We start from the raw sequence: 24,681 nt of genomic DNA, 5'->3' as shown, positions 1-24,681 counted from the left end.
ACCATATCATATTTGTAAGGAATTAACTGCTTCAAAATTTGTAAAAATATGTCAGTGAAATGATGTTTTATATGAGATGTCCAGGAATAGTTAATTAAACAATTGTCACCCAAGAAAAAATGTGAATTGAACAAGACAGTTGTCTTTTCTCGGAAATATGCAGAACTGACTTTAATTTAGATACAGCACAGACATAAATATTCATGGCTAAACAATACCCTGATTAAACTTCTTTTTTTCGTTCTAGACATCGATCCTGTTTTTTGCATTTTAAATTAAACGAGGAGAGAATTTACATGGTTTCTTACAGAAATGAGGTCATTTAACAATGTTATTTTCCACCTTCTGCTCTACTTGAAAACACACCAATATCTGTTCATTGATTTTTAGAATTAATGATGCACATGCCTTTTATATTCAGATACACACTGTAAACTGTCATATATAGCTGTCACAGTAACCATTTCCGACGCTGCCCCAGGAAGATGCGATGGCCAGTCTGAGCCAGCAGAGGGAGCAGCGCCCGCGACTCTTCATTCACAAAACAACTCACTGCTGCTTTGACAACGCCCTCTTTTTTACACAGCTTGGAAAAGTTCACTCAAATAATCGGCGTCACCACGAACTGCACTACATGGCCGTGTGGTTGGGAGTGGTTCAGCCAGCCCCACGTTAAATACAATTGGGATGAAACTGTTAAGCACGTGGGGGTGAAGGTACAGACAGCAAATTTGCACAGGAAATCAATGTGAAGACTCATGATACTGAGATCAAGTTGTTTTTGTTTCTGAAGAGAATTTTTTTTAGGATGGACCTTTTTAGTTTCTCAACAATGACTGAAACTGATTGCTTATGTTAGAACATAGCCTGTACGATTGAGAAGATTAGTTTATCAGCTTCCAGGTAAACAAAAGGAAGGTCAATTCAGTCCAAATTTTCAGTCCAGGCTAATGGAATTAATTTTTTTTTTTGAAATTCCAGGAAAGAACTCTAGACTGTTTTGCACAGCTATGGGTCAGGATGCTACTTTTGTTCAAAAGCCAAGTTGATGCTAAGCTTGTTAAAAAGGATATTGGAAAGGAAATAGAAAACATTTTCCTCTGCTTTTATTTTACAGCGTATACTCTCATCAGCAATACTAACCATACACATAGTTGTTACACGACACAAATCAGAAAACTGTGGAGAAAAGTAAGCCAGTGAGTTTTATGTATGGACAGACTGAAAAAAAGGTGGGGAAAATAAAGTTACACTAGCCCATGTTTGTAATGCCCCCCAAATTTTAGATTTTTACAATATAATATTAGTAAAAAAATTTCTGTTGATTATGTGTTGGGACCAAAATAGAGACTTTCTAGGCAAATATAGGAAACTGTATTGGCATAATCTTATAGTAATCTGTACTCATTAGTGATTAATCATCAGTATTTGATATTCAAATAAATTTAAAAGAATTGTAGACAACTTCATGGATCATAGCTCTACAGTGGATTGTTAAAGAAGCTAAGATTCTTTTTGGAACATATCATTTAACTTTTTTAGGTTTGATCTAATGAAGGGCAAATATAAATTGTTTAAAAATATATTCTCTACAAAGTGTCAGAAAATGGGAAACACTGTGCTTGGGAAACTCTTCTTGTCATTTGAAGGTCATATATATGTCAGCGTCTTGTAATTTTATTACCATTTTACTGCATAACTTCGATTTTAATATAAGCACTTTATTTCTTAAAGCTATTGCAAATATTCTCAGAAAATGGCATTACAGAATCTTGAAATATTTAAATGCTTTACCAGGAATGTTGATGTTCTTATTCATTTTTGCAAACTAATTCTTTTTATTTAAAAATCCCTTCCATAAAATAGTCATCAATGATAAATGATAAAAGTAACTTACAAAGCAAAAGAAACGTAAATAGAACCGTGTGTGAATGACATCCATTTGATATTTCACTAGAAGTTCTCACTACCAGATAGTCCTAAAACTTAGAACTGGTTTTACTCCCCCAACTTGCAGTTGTTCTCTTTCCTGTCCTATTAAGTCAGAAAACATGTCGTGCTAGCTGGGGTTGGAGGATGAGTTGAGGAGGTTAAGAACAAAGTATCGCTTTCGCACCTCTTTTGGTGGGGTCTTTGAGAAGCTGGGCACCATCTGCTTTCTCAGCAAACATTGGACACCCCCTGTATTGTCACCCACGGCCGTCCTGTCCTGCTCAAGGTGATGCATGTTTGACTTGGGGCTTCCTGGGCACAATTAGGAGAACCCTGAGAGGCACCCACAGTGTGAAGTGACACTGTGACAACACAGAGAAAGTTGCAAACTGGCTGCAAAAGGGTCATCTGAGTAGTTGACGGAAGGACCGGGGCCTGGGCGTGTGAGGAGCGGTGGGGGTTTGAATTCCAGGCCTCAGTGGGGTTCCAGGTGGGGAGGACCCTCCGTTCTGCCCTGGGCACAGGCAGCTGGCACGGTGGGAAAAATACTTCCTAACCAGTTCTGCCACTTGCCGGCTGGGAATGGTGACCCTAGGGAATCCCTGGCTTGCCATTGTTTTTAATTTATGAAAGGAAAGATGCGGTTTCGATTTCTGAGTGCCCTTCTATCTTCCAAAGTCTTTTTCATCTCTGGGAACAATTTTTCAATTTCTTATTTAAATAGAGACTACATTAAGTTTGGAACCTTCAGATTAAATGTAGCTGTTTTCCAGTCGGTGCATTGTAAGGTGCACTGAGTACTTGACCATCGGTTTGCATTATACATTCACTAAAAAAAATTTGCAAGTGTACAGGGACTATTCCATTTGCATGTGTTTAAATGTTTAGTTTTGATGACAAAAGAGAGACAAAGTTTTGGCTATCAAATACATCATTGTAGAAACATAAAATAAGTCGTTATTTTTTCTTCATTTTTAATGTTCATATAGCCTGCAAAATAGAGATATTGCCAAAGATAAATAAATCTGTGCAAATACAATCAAAAGACAGACAATCTGTTGAATCTCTATAGCTTCTCATATTGACACAACATTATTCATACTTATCACAGGATGTATATACAGAAAGAAACTGGGAATTTCTTATAATAAATGGATTTTATAATTTCTTTAAGTTTTAGAAATAAATTCCAGTGCTGAATGAGTGAATAGATACTTAATTCCATACTTACTTGGGTACATAGTGTTGCAATAATTTTTATTTTATGGGACAATTGCCACCAGACAGTTCATCATGTAAGAACTTGTGCATGTTCCTTATTCATTCTCTTTTCTTCCTATTCTTATCAATCTAAGAAAATCAGTCTTTCTACCCTCAAAGCCTTCTCCCTACATGGTTGTGTGATGCCACTGAATTAAACCAAGTGATATATTTTGACAAAGCTTGATCAATGCTGTTATATTACTGCAGTTTTTCTTGTTAATCGGGGAGCCATTGCAGTTTAGATAACCACCATATTATTATCCAGCAGATCCTGATTGAAAAGAAAAAGTTTAATACCTTCAATGTGTTTGGTGCAGAATTTCTTTCTTTCTTTTCTTTTCTTTTTTATAGAAGTGAGGTTTTGAATAATGCAAAGGTATTTAAAATCATGTTTATAATGCTAACCAGTCTCCATTTGGTCACATGAAGACATACCATTCCATGAATTTATAATTCACAAGAATCCCACTTATGGTGTGAGTGTATTATATCTCTACCAACTGCCCTTGAACTCCCCCAATAGAAGATTTTTAACTGACTGCTAAAATGAAAAAATCCTAAAAAATGCCTTAGCAATTCAGGCTTCATAGTTAAAATATTATTTTTCCATTGGAGTAAAAAGACGTTTTCTAAACCCTAAAAAACTTATTGTGCTTTGTATGGAAAACATTTTTGCCTTGACCTGCAGGATTAAGAGACATTCTGTCCAATCACTTGTTTTCCCCAAAATTGTAGCCTGATTATTAGTTTGTCATTTACCTTCCTTACAAGAAAGGGAGCCATTTTTTATGATTTCCAACCTGTTTGCTATTTAGCAGTTTCTTATAAATCTCCGACTTTAGAAACCGAGGGAAAGAATCCTTGGCCATGAGACAGTAGATTAACTTCTGGGCTTCATCGAAACACGTGAGAGTTGGCGCCCCGATGTTCTTTGAGATGTGGTCTCTGGTGCTGAAGTCGATGTTAATCTGTGGAAATAAGAGTGCGCATCACTAGGTTAGTGTGATTAAAAATATGACTTACACAGATGGCAGATACACTTATTATCTGAATTTTCCCCTGAACCTGGAGATCATGTGATGCAAAACAGTGGGGAGGCCACACATTCGTTTTCTGGCGCAGAACATGTGCTTGGTGTGTTTTTTTCCAGGTTGAGAGGTTTGGCATTGACGGCGAACACCAGTAAAACCTTACTTTGGATTTATTTTTTTAAATGGCAGTGTGAAAAGGGAAACAAAATACTTTATGATTTTTAAGTTCTTTTCCCACCCTCTTTCCCCCTTTAGTGCTTTGATCTTAATACCTAAAATGAACCTTCCAGAGGCAGAACAATGACCAGAATTTACCATGATGGTGTCAACCAGCCCATTCCCATTCTCCATACTTCATGTTGGTTCTACTGTGTTGCTTTTAATTCTAATTTGTATTTTTTTGGCAAAATGAACCAAATAACACCCCCCTCTCCACCACCCTCTGTGCCTTCCACCAAATAGACATATACATATATGTATGTGTGTATGTTTGTGCATGTACCCTTGTCCCCTGCGCATCACGACACGTTGGCATCCCCAGCAAGGTCTAAGAGAGACACACCATTCTCCTGCCAACACGTAAAAGTTCTCCTGGCGGCGAGACTCGTCCAACTCTGCACGTGGCCCAACACACATGCTGAGACGTAGAACATTTCACATCCAGGCTGTTTGACTTAACCAGTGAACACTGTTGAGGCGCAAAGGAGAGGGCAATCTTAAAATTTAAAGCTCACCAAGGGCAGGTGCTGTATCTGCCTTATCATCACTCTATGCTCTGGTAATTAGCTGACTTATCTAACGTATAATTGGCAATCAATAAGTATTGGCTGAATTGAAATAAAATGTCTTGGCAAAAGTGGGGGGATTGTAAAAGTACCGGAATCTGGGGCTCTGGTAAAAGAAAGACTATACAGGGGTGGGTGAAAGTAGGTTAATAGTGATAATAAATAATACAAAAGAAACAAATAAATAATACAAATATAAACTCTCTGCTTCACGTGCTCACCACTGTAAACCTACTTTTGCTCACCCCTGTAAATGACAATTTATATTTATGGAATTGAAGTTGAAAGATAGGCAGACAGACCTGCAACCAAATCGACTACTTCCTTGCTGTTCATGTGAGTGAAGCAAGCTCTGTAAAGTCCTTTAATCTTTGATTCCCACGGTGTAAGTGGGAACGGTAATTGCATCTATCTGAGAGAGTTTTAAGGACTAAATGAGATAAGGAACATTGCAATATTTTGATATTATTCTAGGAAGAAGAAAAGAAAAAAATTACGTAAAAAGCACCATCAAAAGGCCCCTCTTTGCTCACAGGTGTTTGCTTTCTTTAGGGGTTTCCGGCGCTCCCAGAATGCATCTACAGTTCTCTTGTTTGGGTCCTGCCCTGTGGTCCGAGCTCCCAGCTCCAGGTCGGATGCTGCAGCTCCCTGAAGGCCTCGACCTCTGGAACCCGTTTCTGCTTCTCGGTACAGGAGGGAGGATGCTGCCGAGTTGAAAGAGTTCAGGACACTTGTCCAAACTGCACTCTGATGGGTGACCTGGGGGAAGTGGCTTCAGTGTTTTCCGAGCTCCGCTTCCTCATCCTGAAGGTGGGTGGTTCCTGACTCAGTTGTCATGAAGTGAGGCGATCCATCCACTTGCTGATCCCACAGATATTTCTGAGTGCCTGTTAGGTGCCAAACTTTGCTCTTTTGGGGAAGAGACGATACCTAAAGAAGCAGTTTTATTTTAGATTTGAACTTGAACGATGAGATGAAGCCAGTCCTCTGAGCATCTGGGGAAAGACATTTCTGGCAGAAGAAAAACAACAAATGCAGAGTCTTTGATGCGAGAAAGAACCTGTGATGTCCCAAGGAGCCACTACGGCTGTATGGCCCAGTGCGGGGTGGTGTGAGGACATAGGAGGTGTCGGAGGGGAGTGGCGAGGCTGGCTGGGGAGGCTCAGGCCAGGCCCCAAGGAGCCCAGGTGCCCAGGGAGCGGTGCTCTTGCTTTTCTGCCGGAGGCAGCGGGTGGCTCCACTTGAGCTGCTCTGGAGGTGGCGGGCTCGCTAATGGGTCAGGACCGGAGCCTAGAGCCGGTCCCACAGTGAAAACTGGTCCAGAACCACCCTTATCCAGACCCGGCAGGGGTGTTTCCCAGCTGGGAGAGCCCGTCCCACCCTGTGAATCCCACCCCATGCTCTGGGCACGTGAGACTGTGCAGCACCTGTGTTCCTCCTATAACCACGCATCGGCGTCATCTACGATTTGTTTAACTCTGTCCCCCCCGTGATGGTAACCGTAGGGACTCAGCTCTGAGGCTCTCCTTGACTGGGTGGGTTTTCACTGACAGCAGGCCCGTGTTTTGGGGGGGCCACAATGTCGCCTCGTTATTATTTTAATCACAACTCGGCGCCTGTACGAACTCCTTACTCCCTGTTAAATGGAACAGGGCCAAAGCCTTTACCCCGGCCGTCATGGCCTTCACAATGTGGTCCTAATTCACACGTTTCTTCGCTTCTGTGTGCGCTCTGCATTCCCACCGAGCTAGACGGTTCCCCTCAAATTCTTTGCCTTTGCCCCACCTGTGACCATTTCTCCATACCTTCTCAGTCGAGCTGAAAATCTCTGCTTTTCACCCGAGTCTTACGCCCTCTTTTCCGTCGTTACGGCTGCGCGCAAATAGCATCTACCTTCTGAAGTTGCTTGTAGATTTTTTTCCCTTCTGGCCTCTCAAATGACTCTGTGCTACTCAGACGATATTTGCATTTTCCGATAATTGTTCAGTAACAATTAACAGTTACTGAACTACACTCAGCTTGTACTTCCGACTTACCCCTCTCATCTTCTGACTCGCTTGTTTTTCTACCCAGAAACCGCCGCCGTCAGCCATGGAGGGCCGAGTGATGCGCAGGGCCTCAGGCTGCGGTTCCCAGGGGGTAATCCGTGGTCCTGTGAAGACCTGTCTTGGCCCCTGAGCTTATTGTCAGTGACAAAGTGTCACAGCCACATGTTTGTGTGGGTGCCATTGTTTTCTTCGAGTTCTTCAAGCTGGAAGCCCAGGAATTATCTCTGACGCCTCTTCTTTCTCTGATCTCTTATGTAAATTTAGAACGTATTTGTATATTACCTGTGTGTATGTGTATTTTTCCTTATTCATCTTTTATTTTTTAATTACACAGCGATCATTCTCATTCTCACTCCTAGCTCTCCATTGTCTTTTTTACCCTGAATCTTGTTCCTAAAACTACAGAATCTGCAGCTTACTGGAGACCTCTTCTTACAATGAACACCAAAGAGAGCATTACTGTACCAGTCTCACCAACTTATCACTTTCATCATATAAGTACTCAGTGGAAAACCTATCATTTTTAAGGCATAAAATTGTTTTTTAATTTTATTTATTTATCTTCAGAGAGGAAGGGAAGGAGAGAAATATCAATGTATGGTTGCCTCTCGTGCATCCCCTGCTGGGAACTGGCCTGCAACCCAGGCATGTGCCCTGACTGGGAATCGAACCGCGATCCTGTGGTTCGCAGGCCTGCCCTCAATCCACTGAGCTACACCAGCCAGGGCTTAAGGCATAAAATTTAAAGTTCCTGCCCTGGCCTTCGGGCGTCCTCACTCCTGGCGTCTTCTACATGGCCCGGCGGCAGCCGGAGCAGAACAGGCCCCAAACCCCTCGCTCATGCCATTTCATGGTGTGAAACCCTCTTTCCCCACAGTTTTATTCTGTGCAGTTGTTCCTTGTCTCTTGTGATTTAACTCAAGTTGACTATCCTCCCAGAAGCTTTCTTTCCTCCATCACAGAAGGAAAATCACTTGTTTCCTTATCATTATACGTTATTTTAGTTTAAAAAATCTTAAGAAATTTGATTTCTTGCTTAAACAGATTTGGGTCCAAAGGCTGCAGTTAATCTTAAGTGTTCAATTTGGGTATTGGCAAAAAAGGGCGTGTCAGTGCCCTAGAAAGGGAATTCAGTAGTTCACGATGTGGAATTGACCTGTCTCTTCTCTGCTGTCTTCTCCCTATTTCTTCCACTAATTCCCTTTTTTCTTGACATGCCCTTCAAAACTGAGCAAAGCCGAAATGCATTCTCCAACTTCTGTTCCAAGTTTTCTTCCCCTAGATTTTTTTTTCTGGTGACTCTGTCTTCTCCTATGGCAAAATATTGAACAATGGCATTGTCTCTAAAATAATCATAAGGATATTTAAAGATGACTGTTTCAACTGTAAAAACTAATAATATTTGTTGACTATTAGTACTGATGAGCTAAGTCTTTATATGACTACTTTATATCATACACACAACTATAAAATGAATTGTACTATTATCCCTATATTTCTGGGGGAAAAGGCTAACACATGTGTGAAGATGTTGTTAGTTTATTTGTGGTCATTCCTAGAACGAATTCATTTAAAGTATCTTTTGAATGGGAGCTTAGAAATTGTGTGAGTATCCGAAGACATAAAGGTGATTAAGAAGAAAAGTCGATCAAAAAGGCAGATTTTTGAAGAAGCAACCCAAAGGATAGCATGTGCTTTCTGAGGCAAATGAGATTTCAAGCTGCTCTCCAAAGTATCATTACATATATAGAAGGTTAAAGAGGAGACGTGTGTATGGGGAGGTATGCTGGGCCGGGGAAACATGAGGGCTCCGGGTCACACGGGACCGTAGAGTAGAATGGGTGAGACTTGTGATTGCACAGTTAGGAGCTAGGGCAAGGAACAGAATCTTTAAGAATGACTGGCTTTTAGAACTGCCCTGGCGGGTGTGGCTCAGAGGATTGAATTCCAGACTGTGAAGCGAAAGGTTGCCAGTTGGATTCCCAGTCAGGGCACATGCCTGGGTTGTGGGGCCAGGTCCCCAGTAGGGAGTGTGTGATAGGCAACCAATTGATGTTCTCTCTCACACATCAGTGTTCGTCTTCCTCTTTTTCTCCCTCTCTCTAAAGCTAGTAAATAAATAAAAAATTTAAAACAATGTGCAAAACTGATAGAAAGAAAGAAAGAAGGAAAGAAAGATAGAAAGAAAGAAAGAAAGAAAGAAAGAAAGAAAGAAAGAAAGAAAAATAAAGCCTGTGAAGAAGGAAATGGTAGAGTCTTGATGGACTGGCTATGGGGCATAGACAAAAGAGAGAATCAAAGATGACTCCCAAGTGTTTAACCAGAGCGATTAGAAGAACAGAGCTTCCTTGAAGTGAGATGGAGAGACTTGGGAAGGAGAAAATTTTAGGCAGGAAATCAGGACTGAGATTTGAACCTGTGGACTTTGAGATGCCCTTTCAAACTGTGGGGCTGGAGGAGGTCCCAGGAGAGTGAGTGCAGGCAGGAAAGAGATGAGGGCGCCTCCCTCACTATGGGGCGAGTTGGGATGTGTGCTGCAGCGGCAAACAAAGTGGTTAAAGAGCCTGTCAGTGAGAGAAAAAGAAACAAAGGAAGGCCGAGCAGCCAGTTGAAGAAGCATTTCAACTAAGAGAGTGGTCGGTTTTGCTAAATGCTCCTGAGAAGTCCATGTAAGTGAAGTCTCAGGATGGGCCACCGAAAGTGCTGTGTCTTTTCTTCCTGGCTTTTCTGAAATCTCATTGTCAGGAAAACATAACAATATTAGTCCTAATGTATATATTGACACATACGTTCCTTTACTAGAATCACTTTTGGGCCATGTCCGGAAGCTTAGATTTTGCTGAGCATCTCAAACTCACATGGGCTGAACAGTTTATCCATTGACGAGAGAAGCAGAGGCCGATCAAGATTATTTACTGGTGTGAATAAGCACCTGCATTTTGTTTGCATGAATGCTCTTTAGTTTCAAAGACTCTGAGAAGGAGAATATTCTAATACCTTATTTTTCTAAAGGTCACACGCTATCTTAGATGCCGAGACTCCACACTGCCAATCTCAGCAAATGAGACATGGGGCTGGGATTGTTATGGAAGGGTGGCTGAGTGTTATCACAACCGTTTAGAGGCTTTTAAATCTTGTCACTCTTGCAGAGGTACAGATACAGCAGCAGACGCTGACAGCCCCCCTTACCCGAAAATGACTGCCTTCTGACTGTTGCTTGTGGTCATGGTTGAAAAACCATTTTGTTGCAAAGATCCAGGGTATGTTTAATCCTCATGTGATTTTGTTAACTGCAAATAACTCATGCCAAAGTCCAGCAGTTTTAAATTCTTTTGGCTGTCAACAAATTATTTTTGCAGAGAGAACACATTTTAATGTGTTCCTTTTGGCTTTCCTATGACCCCAAACTGTGCTTTCTATATTTTTACATAATTTGAATAAACAGTTTTCAATTCAAACTTAGGTAGCCTTCCTCATTCAGAAGGTATTATTTAAAGGGCGTGTGCCTGCATGTGTAAAACCCCCTACTGAAATGGGCAAGACAGCCTGTTAGCCCTCATTCATAGCAGAGCTTAAGAATCAGTATTCAAATTAAAGCTATCTATAATCACACCATGGTGACATAATTCTACTTAATCACCCCTAACACCTCTAGTCTTACTTAATTTTTGGCATCATTAAAGGCGAACTTGTATCTTGGAATATATTCTCAAGGGTGGCTTTAAAGTGGAGAGCGGCAAGCTTTGTGACATCTAGAATTCCGTCCATGCACAGGACTGTATCCCCTTGCTGTTGATGATGTTAGAGACAGAAATAAATGGTGTGCAGTAGTAACACCCTCTGTCGGGCAAGAGAAATAAAAGAGACCCTAAGGTACGCAATCATAATGTGTGGCACCACAGTGTATAGGGACCCCTAAAAATAGATGTCTATAGCAAAAGCTTCCTAGAGAAGCTGAAGGAGGTGAGGTTAACTGGGTCCCTCCCCCCGCCCACCACGCTCGTCCGCAACGAATTCAGGCGGCACCGGGACCTGTAGATGTTTGAAAAAGCACCTGAACATTTCGTTTTCGAGTTGAAATGCAGCAATCAGTTTTTCCGGGGGTCAAAGTGACACCGCAAGTGATTAGGAGAAATACTTCCACCATCTCCGAATCTGGGCTTCATAGTTTCAGACCTTGTACAAATTAGAGCCAATGTGAAAAGAGAAATAAGGGCTTCTGATAGAAAGGAAGATAGACACCACATGACAAGGTCACTTGATGCTGTTGCCCTTAGCTTCAACATCAAGGCTCCAAGGCTGCATCATGAACATTTAACGTAAGTAGCAGATCAGAGGCAAGAATCAGAGGCAAGAATCAGAAACCTGACAGCCTGGGCTGTACACCTCCCTCCTCCCAATCCACGCATCCTAATGACTTCAGGGCTTATCATTTCATCTCTAAGGCTCAGTTCATTTTTCCCATGTACAGTGGGGGTGACGGTAATAGTTCTCTGAGATGGCAAACCTGGTGCTCCAGGGAGGTGGTCCATATGTAGGTGTCTTGTACAGATTTCTCCCTGCTTTCTTGCCTCTGATTGCTCTCTGAGACATGCAACTTCTTCCCCCTGGACCAACCTTCTAGCTACTGACTGGTCCTTTGCTTTACTCTCCCTCCTCTTCTCCTCTGCCCTTCTTCCGTCCCGTCTTGTCCACCACATCACCTGCATGCCCCTATCACAATGCTCATCGAAGTTTATTGCAATTATTTTTTAACAGGAGTCTTCTACCAGCATGGTTAGCTATATCTATTCAAGGATCCTGACTGTCTTTTTCTCTTAGCTGTACCAGCATTGTGCTTGATGTATATAATAAATACTTAATGTTGATTAGTATACCAAAACGTAGGAAGTTGGTTAAAAAAGCAAGTATTATATTGGGGGATGATTCTATCGGTGGTGGGCACTGTTGACAAGCAGCAAACTGTGGGGGCAAGACTGAGACTTAAAATAACATTAACCCTCAAATTAGGAAAGTGGCACCTAAAATGCAAAGAAAAATGAAATGTGAATATAAAGTGGAGAATGCAAAACTGGAAATACTGTAATATCAGGAAATGCCTGTAGATACTCATTATCATGGGCTTCCTTCTACCAGTAATTCTATGGAGTCCCGCAAGACTCGGTTTAAAAGTAACCTCGTTTAAAATAAAGACTTTATCTTAACATGCTGTCTTACTAGTATTCAGTCATATTCTTCCAGGTATAATGCAAACAATTTCATCCATTATTATTTTTTATACTTGATCCTTAGATGTTTTTCCCTAGTTCTGTAAATTCTATTTTTTTATCCAACTTGATCGAGTGTTTCTTTTGAGCCAGACTACAGTCTCAGCCTATTTTATTTGCTTGCATGTCCTTACTGAGCAACCTTGTTCACACAATCTGTTGTGTTGTGTGTGTATCATCCGTCCTTGGGAGCTTCCTGTCCACGGAGGGGCTTTATCTTGTGAGGAGGTGAACAGTAGGCACAGAATAAGCATTTACTGATGCTAAATGAAATGCGAGTCAAGAAATAATATTACACTGCATTAAAAATCAATGCAAAAATTCAGATTCAGATGTCAAAAAAGTGTCATGTGCAGACCTAGTGAGCTATCTGCTCCTTTATGACTAGTTTCTTCCTCGTTTTGTGACTTAGGGAGTCCTCACATTTAGTAAATGCATTTAGTAAATATATTTAAGAATTAAATTATTTTTAGACTGCCAGTGTCTCTGTTCCCAGGTTGGTGACAATAAGAAGTTGGATTTAGATACCACGTTACACTGTGGTGTGATTGCGCCGACATGTTCTAACCCCACAATCAGCCTGGACGATTTTCTCTTTACTCACATTTTTTCACTATCAGGAAACGATGATTTAAAACATGTTAGTGTCTCAGCTTAACAGAAAAATACTTTAAGTTTTTTGGATGTCTGCATTTTCTTAAAACCAAGTAATCTTATCTTTTACATTTTTGAATTTTATGGAATTAGTGGTCCACATTGATGGAATAATATAAATACAAGTGTAATAATTTTTTTCTTTGTCATTCACAAGTTCCTCCTGTGTGCAATGTAGACATTCTTTAAAAATACATTTCATATCTAATAATATTCAGATCACTTAGTCAAAATACCTGGCTCTCACCTATATTTTTCCTGTAATATTTTCTTTGGAAACTATCTATGTACAATCAATTTAATGAGTAGCTGTTTTTGCCTGAAGCTAGTGGTTTTTATATTTTAACATGCTTTTGTAACGTGTCCTTGTATATACGTTTTTCAAATCTTTTAGAGTTGCTTGTTCTTCAAACGTTCTTAGAAATTAGATAACGGTTGATTCAGTGGCACTTCCAGTGACTTGTTTAAAGACATAAAAGGCTCAACATTTGTTTAAAAGTGTCCTGCATGAGGCAAACGCATGATCTCATTCATCATTCTCATCTCTTCTGCGGGGTTGTTACAGGCTTTTTTTAAACTAATGCACTTTTATATAAGGAAGCTGAGGCTCCGAGAGAAGAGACAGCTCGCCACAAGATTACAGGATTTGACTATAGGTCTAGGTATCATCAAACTTTAGGCTTTTCTGCCTCACACTAACTCTGTGTTAGGGTAGAAACCAGAGAAGAGGTCACAGGGTCAGGGAGGGCGCACTGAGTCTGGCTGCAGTTACCTCATCTCGTAGACGCCTGAATGTCCAATTTGCATTTATGTTCAGTCTATGCCCATTTGAAGAGGAAACTGAGGACCATAGTGATGTCAGCTTATAGACAGGGACCATTTAGTAAGTTTAGTACAGTCTGATTGTGAATGGTCTAATTGGATCAATTAAACATTGATCTGCCATACTAGCAGTTTTATAGATGAAGAAATAAAGACGGAAGGAGTTAAAAAGAAAATAAATGGGATGTAAAAGACATCTTTATAACATGACCTTGTCATTGTTCTTTAGGTATTTCTATCAAGGAAATTGCTTATAATTTTGATTCTTTGTTAGAATCAGTTACGTGACTATAATTGAATATAGAAAAATGGAGACTGTTCTCATAGGAATCTCATTCTTGAATTTATTTTCTACTTATGAAAATCACATTTTCCACCTTCCACATCACATGTATTACCTTGTCTTGTCAAGCCTGCCTACTAGATAAATAGAGAATACTTCCCATCCTTCCTTACCTTCACTGCTACTTATCGAGTCTCATACGCCCTCCTCATTGAAGCAATATCAAAATGCTTACAATTTCTGGAAAACACTGGAAAACTTTGTATCTCCCTGCTATACCACCATGACCCCCGGCTGAAATATGCTTTATTTACTTGCTTGATGAATATTCCTTATTTTAACGGTCATACCTTTCAAACGTGAACCACTCCATAAATCCATCTCTTAACTCTCCAGATAGATTTAATCACTTTTCCACTGTGCTGGTAACAAACCGTGGTTTTGCTTATAGTGTCTATCGACTGGTTTTATTATATATAGGTCAATATCTCTTCCTACTCTGTTACTTCATTGTGGGAACAGCCACTTAAAAAAATCCGTTCAGTGAATCAGCGTACTAATGGTTACATTATAGTTACCATGTAATTGATGGACTACAGAGAAATACTTTGATGACTGCAATTGATGTATAATATAAGAGACAAATGCCCTTTAGTAATTTAAATTGGAAACAGTTAATGGCAAATAATAGAAAAGATAATGATTATTTTAAATGTATATATATATATATATGTGTGTGTGTGTATGTGTGTGTGTGTATATATATATATACACACACTTCTTTATTTTCAATTAATTTTGTCCTATTTAATACCAACACTTTAGGCACTTTGAGAAGACAATATAATCTATTACCCTAAAAGCAGCCGTAGATTTAGTTCTATTTTGTTTTGCCTACATAATGTTTGAGAATGTTGTTCTAAAACAGTCACTGTTAATTAGATGGATTCATAAAGAAGAGGAAAAAGTCTGGCTTTCAAACCAACGTCACTATAAATAGAATATCTGTAGAGTTGATTTCAAAGCCTTTTAGGAAATGGCACATTAATCAACTTGATAAATCGTACATACTCTGTTTTAGGATTTTTGGAATTATTTATTGATTCTTTAGATGGTGACTGGGAAATGAATGTTGAAATAGATCCACAGGAGGTGAATTTCTTTTCTTTTCACCCTGCAAATTCCAGGCAATGCTCCAGGGGTTCATATTTCTGGCATGTCGTGCTAGGCCATTATGGGCTGTGGTAATTAATGGCCATCTGAAACTTGAACTACCGATAGGGCAAGTTTATGCCCTAGATGTTCCTGAAAGTGTTTGCATTTCATCTTTTTTTTTTTTTTGGTCCCTCTAAGTGCAACGGGCCATCTTACACAGTGAGTCCTGATTTTAGGTCAGAAAATACACTAACCGTCACTCTCAACAATATTGGCATTGCACTTCTGAACAGGTGATTTGAACTTGTGGTCTGATGTAAGTCTCTATTTGCTACTTATGCATTAAAGTATGTTCAGTGAGGAATCAAAGCGGTTTTACAATATAAATGCTTAAACTTTCAAGTTAAATATTAGAGGGGCATGCAGAGATGATGGTGGTCTTAGTCCTGGAGATTAAATAAAATAACAATGTGATGTCACGCACAGCACTTTTGGGCGGCTGTTATCAACATCATCTGAGACCTCTTTCTAAGGCCTCTCCTCTTCCCCTTTTCTGGTCCTAGAGCAGCACAGATAAGCCCTGATCCCTGGAGCCAGGGCTTCCCACCCTTGGTTCCTTTTCCTCATCAAAGAAATGCAGGCCGTCAAAACCTTCTTTTGGAAGATAAGATATTATCTGCCATACTGGGGAACCTCCAAGATATTAAAAATGAAGAATTTATAATGTCGGTTAGGAGTTGTTTTTTCTCCCCCCCACACTATTTATAATTAAATTGTTTTTTAATTCCAAAATTGCCTTCCATGTTTTTGAAAAGGAAAAACAAAAGTGACCTTGAAATCCAAGAGCCTGCATTTCTTCTGAGCTGTTTAATTGGAGATAAAGAATAGATTCTATTTCCCTGAGGCCTGGATACTGTGCTCAGAAAACAGAAGCAGGACTGAGAAATACTTGCCGAATCAGTGAAGGACGGCGGATCCTCTACAGAACTTCTATTGGAGTTTACAGACATTTTCTATTTGAATGCATCGTGGCAATTTAATTTCCCTTTAGATGGATTTAGTGTCTTTTAATTGGGAGCAGATTTGCTAAGAGATGAATATTCATGATGCTGGAATATTTTACTCACCTCTTTAGGGGCATCGGTCTCAATGAATTCCGAATAAATCGTCTTGGCTTTGGAAGCAATTTTTTCCGCACTCTCTGTTTTCTTGAAGTCTTCACAGGCAAGCCAGAACTCAACATTTTCTTCACTAAATTCTGATTTTAGAAATGTTCGGAAAGCATCTAGACCGGCTATAAAACATGTAAGAAAAATTTTGTATACCACATAGCTCAGTAATTTGGCCAAAGTAAGTACATTGGATAGTGTGAGCATTTTTGAGTATTCAGTGGAACATGTTTATCACCTCTCTAGATGTAACATAAAATCTTGTATCTTTAACTCTACAATTAGCTCCATTAACAAAGAAAGCCTGTACTTTTTCTCTTCGCTTCTGAGAAGTTTAGGAGTTGTGTTTGGGGAGACCTAATGTAAGTTACTTCATAGAAAAGACTGTGGATGAAGACCCACAGCCCTGGGCCCAGGCCAAGTTCGCCACGGTACTGATTTAGAGTAGGAATGTCTTGGTTGTTATTAGTCATTGAGAAAACACAGTATTATGCTGTAAAGTTAGATTATGTCACTCTGGGTTTATTAAAGCAAAGTAGGAGGGCCTGGCCAACTGTAATCTCTAAATATGGGAAGTAATTGTCAAGATACTTGGTGTGAATGCTTCTCCCTGTTATATATTGTTGGGTGGATTAACATAGATTTAACAAATTTTAAAATTGTTTTAAAAAATAAAGTTGAAATAATAAGCCATTGGAAGAGGTTATTGGGTACTAATTAAAATTCCCAGTAGAAATGTTGGAATGTGGATGTCACTAGTAGTGAGCACTGCGACAATGCAATTAGCCACATGCTTCTGGAATGTACAATTGTATCCAAGAAGCTTTTGTGACACAGATTTAGGTTGTAAATATCCTATTACTAGCCCTTAATTAAAATTTCCTATGGGTTGGCCTAAACAAGGAGGAATGTGAGGATTCTAAATAGAAGTTATGATAAAATATGTTTTATAGAGAGGGTAAAGTATACTTTAATAATACTGAAAGAATATTTTCGATTCATGGAGGCATGCAAAGCTTTTTCCCCCAATGAGGATTATCTAGGTACATCCCTCGAAGATGGGAAGTTAGAGATCAAGAAGCAATTACTGTTTTTTCCTGTCCTGCAGTTCCAATGAAGGACTGCTCTGAATTTACAATTATTATCATCTTAGGGCGCCATGGAATGGAATAAACAGTGAGAACCGTGGCTAATTATCTCTGTCTTGGACACACTAGTTATTGAACTATCTCTCTTTTCTATGTATACAATTTGAATGTTCCAAAGATGGACAGTGAGTTTGGTATTCCATAATGGGCATGCCGCAGGCAACGAAAGTCTGACCATCCGAGGCACGCCCTGCGGGGCGGAATGGCTGTTGGTTAGATCCAATGGCGCCGACGCAAAGAAGGATTAGAAATCGTCCATGCAACCCACTCAAATGCCCGTGCCCAGTGCACACAAAGCACCTCCTCACGTCCACAGAACAATTAGATACTCAGGTGAGTCACTCAGTTGTCAAGAGCATTAAAGACAGGTGAGCTCTTTCTCTGGTGGTACAAAATACAAGAATCACACAGTTGTTTGGGTGAATCTATGCCTTTTCTGCACTGTGTGGGCATGAAATATCCGTCCCGGGAGAGGTGCCCACGGAGGCTCAGCCCTGGTGTCAAAGCCTCCGTCACTTTCTGTGCTACGGTGCAGCCCCTGCCCTGTGGAGCTATTCTCGGGCGCCCGTGGACCCAGCAAAGTCACCTCAGCAGAGAGACCTGCTGCTCTCAGCCAACCCAGTCTGTCCCACTGGTTATATATTTAAGGGAAAAAAAGAAAACAGATCATGCCACTCAAAACTTGCAAAAATGCAATTCCATATTCATGAGGTCTTTTGTATCTGACCTTAGTTGAATTCTAGGACTAATGTGAATTATTTTATGTCTGTGCTTTAGGGAGATTAGTTATTTTTGAGTGAGAAAATCAGGGTATTTCATCTACTTCAGTATACCTTTATATAAGAATAAGTAGCCATGAAGAATTTATTCAGCTTTCTCATGTGGTAAACTTTTCTAAAATTCTGGTATTTATTTTGTGAATTTAAAATGGAAATGACATTTGATTAGTTCAAACCATATAACATTTTAAGCATGTTCTGTATATGTCTCTGTAGTTCATTTCCACACCATCCCATTTGAGGTGGAATTGCTGCAAAACAGAGTGATTTATCACAGAAAGTTCTAGTGACTTTTTCCAGTGACCCTTTTGTATCATCTGGGATATTTTATTTATAATTGGCCAAAATTACTTTATTGAGCCATCATATATAACATAAATACATATCAACTCATGCATATTAATATACATATACACTAAATAGAGTTTTGCATTTACTAAAAATAAGAATAGCTCATTTGAAATAAATACTTTATAAGCTTTATTTTGGCCTACCAGACATGAAAAACAAGTGATTTTTCTAAATTTTCAACTTTTCAGTAGTTTGTGTGTCTCTTTTAACTTGTAACTAAAATAGTCCTTATACATAGTAAATGGTAATCAGACTAAGGAAATGATGAATTTCTCACTTGCTTTCTCTTTTAATGTTTGGAGTTTCTATAACCTTGTTTTATTTTTGGCCCAACCTAATTCCATTTAGACTCTGGGCCTGTATACATTTGTGTGACTGTGGAGAGTCTTATACTTCAAACACTGATCGAAGTCATACTACAAAATACGTCTTTCAGTTTCAGGACCTGTTCTCCATTGGTTCTTACCTTGGTTGGTTAGAACAGTGTCCATGTTCTCTGACCACGCCACTGCTTCTGTTGCTGGCGACCTGTAGAAACAACATCTACCCTTGACAATAGCATTGTGATCTTCCTCTTCCGTAACCTATTGCAATATCTGAGGTAGGTGTATTTGTTGAATCACATCATTTAAATGAGCTTTGCACCATTAATCAAACTGCAAAATCAACCAGAATTATACAGGGTGGGTAAAAGTAGGTTTATGGTTCTAAAGATGTGAAACACAGGTTTTATTCTCACATTATTGTGTACTAATCATTGGGTTGTCTTCCACACGAACAACTGTAAACCTGCTTTGGCTCCACCCTGGGTAATGTTTTTCCACAGTGGACAGCAGTTCAACACAAAGTGGGATGTCATTTGACATCAGCAAGTTGTTTATTAGTCTAGCTGACAGTGCTAATAGTATTTGCAAATTCTTGAATTGAAATAAAGGCACAAGAGATGTTGTTTGTGGTTCTGTGAAGCATAGTACATTTCTTCTCAACTATACGTATGTTAATTGCTAAGTTATGAGGCATTTTTCTGTCCTGTCCCTGAAAAGTGATCACAATAACATTGGGATGTATGAACTATTTTCCAAGTTTTCGCAGTTTAGGAAATTATCTGCTTCATAATTATGCATCTCAAGAAAGTTTTAAAAACATTTAAAATGAGGATTTGGTAATATGTAATGATCTTGAAAATGTTTTTTATGTATTTAGGGACTGTCTTTCCCTGACTCTGAGACAGCCTTTTGCTTCCCTTAAACTGGTAAGCTTCTGTTCTGCACTGACTTATTTAAATTCAGAAATCCATCAGGACAGAGTCAAATCTTTTGCAAAGCAGTCAAAAAATTTATAGACTCAGGCCTTCTGAAGAAGGTATACTTTTGGGGATGTGATGTAGAAATAACAAATCAGGTTTAAGAGGCAAACTTTTGAGATGGCAAATATATCATGAATTTAACAAAAAAAAATCCTGGTGAAATAAGCCCCATCTATAGAAAACAGCTGTAAGCTAAATAAATAAATAGATAAATAAATAAATAAATAACAAAATCTTGGATTATGAAGCTATGGTGTGCAAATGACTTAGTTATGGAAAGGGATGGTTAATTGAAGGTTTCCATGAAAATGACTGATAACAAAATAGAGTCTTATACTTAGTCATTCTTACAAAATCTTACGTTTGCCTGTCAACGTGACTAATCTTAGATGTGCTAGTGGGAAGCATCTCCAAGCTTTTCTGCTCTGTTTCTCCCTGTAACGTGTGGTGGCTTCATCATTGCTATTGACATTGGCCGTGCTGGTTGTGGTCAGATTCCCGGGTACTGTGGGTGTTCTCAGAGAAGGCGGTCAGAGGGCTCTGTGACGCATTGCTCTCTTTCATCACTTACGTTTCCCCCGCACATTTTCTTCCCCAGGGGCTGGAAGCTGACTTTCCTTTCTCCCTCGATTTTCTAAGTCTTGGGGACACAAGCTTTTCTGTGAAACCATTTAGAAATAGTGGTTTCATTCCAATGGGCATTTCAGATCATTTGAGTGGTTCAATGTTCATCTTTCATAAACGGAAAAGGGGACCCAACTCCAGATTTAGTTTTACTCTGGAGAGTTTTTCTGCACTGCAAAACCTGTTACTCTAATATGCTTATCTTATAACTCCTATGACTCAACTATGAGGTCTTGCAGGAATTCTATCAAAAAGTGCTAAGTTATTATATAGTCACTTAAATAAAATGCACATGTTTAAAAATGTTGTCTCTATTTGCAGACTGAAATTTGGTGGTTAGCAGGGCGTTCAGGTTAAAAGCTCCTGAGGAATGTGTGTTCATGACTAGGGCAAAGAAAAGTTTTCATTCCAGGCCTGACCACACAGCACACTGACTTCGAATGAGGACTAGCTGTCAGAGACAAACACTGAGAGGAGAATCTAGGCAGCCTCATTCAAGGGTGAGTGTATACTCTGAAGCTAGTATGTGCGTTCTCTAGTGACCGGAAAAAATGCTGTTATTTTTTGGTACCAGCACCAAGACCAGTGTGTCCAGTCTAAGAAATATCTGTTAAACGTATAATCAAATCCTGAATGAAGAATGACCAAGCCCCCAGGAGTGGCAGGTAGGAAGGCCTCCAGTGAATACAGTGTGGCCGCTTTCTAGATGCTGGTCGATGATGGTGGTAAGAAGGTTATTGACAGGTGTAGCTGAACTATTATAGATTCAAAGTGTGTTCTGGGCAAGGGAAGAGGAGAAATGATGTGGAAACATCACTGGGTGTGGGGGGCAACAGACCACAGACCTCACTCTGAAATGGAAAACATCCCTTCTGGGAGGCATCAGGGCCAGTCATGTCCATCAGGGAGAGACTGGTTTTGCTTAAGCCCAAGGCAAAAGAAGTAGTGGAGAGCTCATTGGCTGTTAAGGAGTCTTTTTGGAATAGGAGTGTTCAAATAGGTGGTAGCTGTTCTTGTCGTCTTTGCTAATATAGGAAACAGTAGGAACCGAAGACAACAAAGCCTGGGAGATGGTATAGAGCCAGGGACAAAGGGAAAATCCTTATGTTTTGAGTTAGGGAGTTACACTAAAATATTACAGATTGACACCCTGGCTGGTGTAGCTTGGTGGATTGAGCGCAGGCCTGCGAACCAAAGGATCGCGGTTCAATTCCCAGTCAGGGTACATGCCTGGGTTGTAGGCCAGTTCCCAGCAGGGGACACACAAGAGGCAACCATACATTGATGTTTCTCTCCCTCTATCCTTCCCTTCCCCTCTAAAGATAAATAAATAAAATCTTTAAAAAATATTACAGATTGCCTACAGCTATAGAATTTTATAGATAATAGAATTAGAGATACTAGATTGTCATGATAAAGGAAAGTGTTGCCCTTCGACTCTGAATAGATACCCCTGCTGGTGTGTGATAATACTGGGAATGACCCCAAATCACTATTTTCTAACCAACTTCAATTTTCACTCGGACGGTTCAATTTTGACTACCTCTGTTAAAAGGGCTGGTGGTAATATATTATTTACTTTACAGAAGTTACGCCGAATGCAACTGTTCTAAGGAATAAATTGATCTTTATTTTGGGGTGATGGTGTATTTAGAATTCTGTGAAAGAGCAAATTACTGCTAAATATGTCTAAGTTAAAAAACAGTGTAATAGCACTAAAATGCATGGCCACATACTGAACATTTTGAGTTTGTACTTTCTTGTGCGAGGCGTGCCGTGTATTTCACCCCCTTTAACCTTGAAAATGACAGAGTCTGTCTGAGTGCTGTGCTCCCCATGAGGGAAGACATTCAGAGATGCCAGCACCTGGTGCAGCCCCTCACCTGCACTGGCAGGCAGTTGGAATTCCAGCAGGGGCACCTGTTTGCCGTGCAGACCGTTTTACCATTCTTCCTGGGGCGGATGTGTCGGTGTACACATGCTCTGTTCAGGTTTTGGAACATTTGTCATAATAAAGAATTTTTTTCTGCAGTAGCATTTTATCGTACTTCCTACATGTATTTCCTCTGAATGATAGTTAATTTGCAGTAATTGGCTATTCAAAAAATTTTCCAAAGATTCTTAATTCTCGTAAGCTATCAGATGAAAATAGGATATACGTTAGATGAGAATGAGAAATATCTCCTAAATTTAAAAAAATTCAACGATGTAAATGAAAGGAATTCCTTGAATTAAAATTGGGGTGGGGGAAGGGAGTGGCTGATTTAACAGTGTACTGGCTTGGTTAAGTTTTACTGGGCATGCGTTACTTTAAGAGGACAATGTCCTTCCCCTCTTTCTTTCCTTTTATTTGAATATTCATTGTAACTTTTAAAAAAGATTTTATTTACTTCTTTTTTAGAGAGATGGGGAAGGAAGAGAGAAAGAGAGGGAGTGAAACATCAATGTATGGTTGCCTTTAGCACACCCCATACTAGGGATATGGCCTGCAACCCAGGCATGTGCCCTGACTGGGAATCAAACCGGCGATGCTTCGGTTTGCAAACCCGCGCTCAATCCACTGAGCTGCACCAACCAGGGCTAAATTTTCATTGTAACTTTGACAGAGCTTTTGCCTGGCTCTTCTCATTGTGTGTGTATTTCCTGTATAATTGCGGTGCAAAATCAGAGTAGCTCTGTGTGTGTGTGTGTGTGTGTGTGTGTGTGTGTGTGAGAGAGAGATTTCCATGGAAATTCTCTGTGTGTCTGGAGCCAAAATCCCACTTAGTATTTCATGGGGTTTTGGCTGATTCCTGTTCTGTCTCATTCATTAAGTCAGTGACATCAAGGCCAGCAGTCCCCATATTCTGTGTCCAGAGAAGAGCCAGGCCAGATGGGAGCCGCGTGAAAGCTACCGGTTATCTTGCTAACTGTGCCAGCTAGAACCAGTTGTAGTGCATGAAAAAATGTGGACTCCAGCAACTTAGCTGTTCACACTCAATTAGCAGTGTGCTGGAGAATGGGAAATTCAAGCAAGGAATCCATGTGCTCCAGGAAGTGACAGCTGCCTCCTCACCCAGCATTTAATATCCATTCTCAAATTTGCACATAAGCATTGCAATAATGAACAATGTTTGCACGGATTATATATATATCTTATGTCTCTAACTCCAACATTTAATATCTTGGAAAGCTTCACAGAAAGAGAGCTCAGGGGTTTACTCCGCTCTATAACCTTTCTGTATCTTAGTGAGTATAAAAATGAACTGCCACAGCAAGGAGTCGTTGACATGTTTTGGAAATGAAGAAGAGATCAATAGAGAAAGTAGAAAAATAAATAAATCAGGAAGAAAGACAAAAATTAGCCTTTTCATTATAAATGAAGGAAACAAAGCATCTAGAGTAATGAGGAGTCAAGGGTTTCATTTGCACGTCTTCTGCGGTAAAAAATGGCTTTAAGCAGCAACTCACTTCACCGGCATCTTTCTCCGTCCCTCTGACTGTCACGGTGGGCCCGGTCTGTCCTGCTGACTGATCTTCGAGCTGCGGGCGTGCCAAGCGGGAACATCACAATTAGTATGCAGATACCCCTCCCCTGGCTACAAATCGGCGTTCTTTAAATCATGCCATGCTCGGCTTCTTTCATTTTGTCGTTAACTTTTCTCTGGTCAAAACACTTACACTTCTAAGTAACAAATAGCTCTTTGAATAAAGGTGACATTTCTCCCAGTCTTTGGCATTCTTGAGATAAATTCCACTTGAAAGTTTGGTTTCTAAAGCTTGTATACATCCACATACACGACAACTATTGTTCACTTGAGGTTAAATCAATTCAGAAAAAAAAATGTAATATTCACCTTCAGGTCTTAAATCTGTAAAAAGATTACTTTGTCTTCCTTTGTTCTATGATTTTCAAAAAGTCTGAAGAAGATTGTGCTTTTAATACAGTTATCTTAACCATGTATGCTTAAGTATTTTTACAATTTTATTCAAGGATTAAAATGTTCTAGCATAAGGTGTTAACTCTTTTTGAAATTTATGCACTTTTTACAGCTTAATAACATGTATTTTTCTATTTCTTTAAC

The 24,681-nt window shown here is 39.8% G+C and overlaps 1 protein-coding gene across 1 annotated transcript; it reads right to left on the bottom strand.

The window, feature by feature from the left end:
- Window positions 1-3,959: 3,959 nt before the first annotated feature.
- RGS21 (regulator of G protein signaling 21) lies at window positions 3,960-24,078 on the bottom strand. Its single transcript, XM_037069498.1, has 4 exons — window positions 24,068-24,078; window positions 19,154-19,230; window positions 16,368-16,534; window positions 3,960-4,163 (listed from the first exon to the last, which is right to left on the bottom strand). The coding sequence occupies exons 1-4, from the start codon at window positions 24,076-24,078 to the stop codon at window positions 3,960-3,962; spliced, it is 459 nt and encodes a 152-aa protein (XP_036925393.1).
- Between the last annotated feature and the right edge of the window lie 603 nt (window positions 24,079-24,681).

This window comes from Sturnira hondurensis, unplaced genomic scaffold, assembly GCF_014824575.4.
Source record: "Sturnira hondurensis isolate 20B ecotype Veracruz unplaced genomic scaffold, ASM1482457v3 Scaffold0018525, whole genome shotgun sequence".
Taxonomy (NCBI): domain Eukaryota; kingdom Metazoa; phylum Chordata; class Mammalia; order Chiroptera; family Phyllostomidae; genus Sturnira; species Sturnira hondurensis.
Note: the sequence above shows the minus strand (reverse complement) of the source record. Positions and strands in the feature narration are given on the sequence as shown.

What these genes read in the sequence shown, in the direction of transcription:
- RGS21 (XM_037069498.1), bottom strand. An exon ending in CACTGTTCTAACCAACCAAG is followed by an intron (nt 16,535 to 19,153) that starts GTAAGAACCAAT and finishes CATGTTTTATAG; the next exon opens with CCGGTCTAGATGCTTTCCGA. An exon ending in AGACCGATGCCCCTAAAGAG is followed by an intron (nt 4,164 to 16,367) that starts GTGAGTAAAATA and finishes TTATTTCCACAG; the next exon opens with ATTAACATCGACTTCAGCAC.